The 3,394-nt window shown below is 39.9% G+C and overlaps 1 protein-coding gene across 5 annotated transcripts in view; it reads left to right on the top strand.

Moving 5' to 3' along the window:
• The window catches only part of LOC101860369 (sodium/bile acid cotransporter 7-B), a 23,208-nt gene extending 20,055 nt beyond the window's left edge, over window positions 1-3,153 (top strand). For 4 of the 5 annotated variants that reach the window (XM_005109301.3, XM_005109302.3, XM_035972619.1 and 1 more), the window contains one exon: window positions 1,225-3,153. In XM_005109301.3, the coding sequence (XP_005109358.1) occupies window positions 1,225-1,255 (31 nt within the window). In that variant the 3' untranslated portion in view covers window positions 1,256-3,153. Of the gene's footprint in view, window positions 1-147; window positions 183-1,224 lie in introns of all 5 variants that reach the window. The other variant, XM_013088562.2, reaches the window with a different exon arrangement.
• Window positions 3,154-3,394: the final 241 nt, after the last annotated feature.

Genomic DNA, 3,394 nt, shown 5'->3' on the forward strand with positions numbered 1-3,394 from the left:
GGGGGGTTCTGTTTGTTTGTTGTTGTTTATTGTTGTTTGTTGGGGGGGTTGCGGGGGTGCTCTTAGTTCAGTTTCCTGTTCTACATTATACTTTCCATCCACCCTAAATGTATGTTGACTGATTTAGCACAACTTGCCTTGTTCCAGCCGACGCTCTGGTTGAATGAGAGTGAGAGAGTGAGGTAGATGATGTTGTTGTTGTTATTATGAAATTGTTGTTTTGAGATGGTTCAGAGAAATGCATTGCTCTTTGACAGGGGTTTGTTTTGTCATACTTTGGGCTCAGTCAGTTTACATCAGAACATACCTTGTTCTTTTCGTTAAATTTACAAAGTTTGTCATTTTGAGTTTTCATGCGTGTAGTGTAAGATTTTTTCTTCTATTGTTCAATCATTTCACTTGGCTTACGGTTATGGTACATACTCCTGTTTATATCAGCACAAACAAATGGCCAAGGGGTGGACTTAAAATTGAAACGGGAGAGATATCGGGTAGAGATAACAAAATAGCAATGATCTAGGCCAGTGATGTGCAACATTCTTTGACGGTGTTCCAATGTTCAAATGTGGCCGGTCAATGAGAAATGTTGCACACCCTTGACCTTGGCCCAGATTATCTTGAAAGCGACATATTCATTTTCCGGTTTTGAGAGAATTGAACATTTGTTTTTCACACTTTTAATGAATAATCTTGAGCAGCTTTGGTTGAACCCAATCCGTATGCCTGGGGTCATTTTGTATCCCAGGGGTTGTATTCTTCACATTTTAGAATACTTTTAGTGCTAGTGCTAGGCTCTCTTTGAAACTTTCAGTATTTCTCAAAAAATCATTTTGACAGACTGCTATGCAAAGCGTTCGGATCGGATTATCGAGTAAATTTCCTCTTTGGAAAGTGGGGACACAGAGTTCCCCACTTCGTATGGATACGATAGTAAAACATGACATACAGATAGGGTTAAAAGTAAACAAGATGTAAGGCTTATTTGATATTTGCAAATTGTGAAATCTTTGTTGGATTCTTATCCTTTAAATTGATGAGATCCCCACATATTTTTGACTGACCAAACGCAACATATCCTCATTCCAGTAACATTGAAGGAAAAGAGCCACCGACAAACTTTCATCCACTACGGCGACTTCAATTATACATGTATTGTGTGGGTGTGCTTCTTTAAGTCCAACTCAAACTAAGTAAGTAACTGAGCTCATTTTTTTTTCTCCCCAGGAAACCACCATTTCACTGGTATCACGTGTAACCATCTTGTGATCTCACAAATTGGAATCGTTCTCCTGATGTTGACTTTGGATTTAGTGACACATAGAGAAAGAGAGAGAGAGGGGGGAGGACAGAGAGTCTGAGAGAGACGGCGAAGATGGAGGGAGAGGGTGAGAGAGGGGGGAACTTGATTGATGGTCAGCGATTTCATGTTCATTCGTTGGTTGTTTCAGATTTAGTGACAGAGACTTGAGTAATGATGATGCTCCAAGACTAAGATTTTGTGTTTTTCTGATGTTGACAAAAGACATAGGCTTCTCTGTAATAAAAATAAAATGAATATTTAGTGACTGGGATTTGATTACTGCTCTGCCATCATTCCGTGTTCTTCACATGGTGACCATAGATGTACTGACATGGACTTGATTGATGCTTTTTACAGACTCTACCATTCTGTGTTCTTCCACTGGTGACGTAAGATTTATTAAGTGACTTCGACTTAATTGATACTTTACGGACTCTACCGTCCTGTGTTCTTCACTCGGTGACAATAAAAGTATTTAATGACATTGACATGGACTTAATTGATGCTGTATGGACTGGACCATTCCATGTGCTTCCAGTGGTGACTGTAGGTTAGTGACAAGGACCTAATGCAGGCTAATGCTGGTCTTTGATTCCATTTTCTTTTGGTTGTGTCTTCAGATTTTGCAACCGACTTGACTGATGCTTTACAATTTACAGACTCTGCCATTCCATGCTCTGTTGGAGGCATTGACAATCTAGATATTATATATCATGTGATTAACCTTTTTGCCATTTCATGTTCTGTTCATGGTGACTTGGGATTAAGTTTCAGATTTCAACTTGTGATGCGATGCTCAACTTTGCCATGTACTTCTGTTCACAATGGTCAGAATCTAATGACTAATGTTTTGGACTTGGCTCAAACTGTTGTATTTTTAGCAGGGTTCACACAAAGTACTGTCAGACCTCGTTTTACAGCCCCCCTTTATTATACCGCCAGCCCCACTTACCACCAGGTTTTGCCAAAACATGAAAAGGGATGCCTGCACTTTAACATAGTATAAATATTTGTGCCTTCACACCGCCATCTGCCAACTGTCTGAGCTGTACGGTCCTTATTTAACTGATGTAAATGTGCCCCACCATACCGCCAGCCAACTTACCGCCAGAGGTACACAATACACAACACCCACTGGCTGGCTACTTTATCATCTTTCTCCGAGAAAGACACAGCGGTAGAGAAAGAAGACTCTCGGCTCTGAATACATGTATCACTGTTATCACCAACAAAAAGACACTTTGCAAACACATTGAACTGCAGAATCATGTTCCTTGACGTTTGGCAGTCTGGGTTATGCAACAGAGAAACCCTGTTGAGCTTGAACTGCCAGCCTTGCTGTTCCGCCAACTTCATGCTCATCCCAAGGGCGGCGGTATAATGAAGTTTGACTGTAATGTACTGTGCATAACGTATGTGTGTATGTTTTGGTGTGCATGAAAAAAGACAATAAGAAGTGGGATTGGATGGGGGGGAAGGGGGGGGGGTTGCATATTTTGCCCCTTATACATTCATTGTGTATCAGTACGTATGGTTGAAAATCTTATGAATAAAATATTGAAATGAAGCTGCAAGAGGTTATGTAACTTGCACAAAGCGTGTGTGCATGTGTGTGTGTAAAAGCTGAAAGTGCTTTTGATGAGGTGGATTGTTATGAATCATGGAAGACCTCACACAGTTCTGTCAGTTCAAAACGAGTGCTGTCTTTTTATTTTGTTGTTGTTGAAAGATCTACTACTTTAATGGATTCATTATAGAATCTAGTCATTTTGTTCTTGTTCTACATCTTACCTTTTTATAAAGGCAAAGGAGTATAAAAAAATTAAAATTAAAGAGAGCATTCCTTACACTTACCCATGTCAGAATGTTTTGATTTTGTTCTTGTTGTTCTGTACACATGCAGTTATCTGAGTGGGTGGTTGGAGGGTGCTACTGGTGGGTCCTACTTCTTTTCTAAGATCTTGCTTTTCTTGTTTCCAACGTGTAGGTCTATCTGTCATTAAATGACGGTTATTATCTGCAACTGTACAAAACGATGTATCATGTGCTTCGGGGCTGTTCAAATATAATCTTGCACCCTTTTTGGGACTTTTT

Source organism: Aplysia californica, unplaced genomic scaffold (assembly GCF_000002075.1).
Source record: "Aplysia californica isolate F4 #8 unplaced genomic scaffold, AplCal3.0 scaffold00763, whole genome shotgun sequence".
Taxonomy (NCBI): Eukaryota; Metazoa; Mollusca; class Gastropoda; order Aplysiida; family Aplysiidae; genus Aplysia; species Aplysia californica.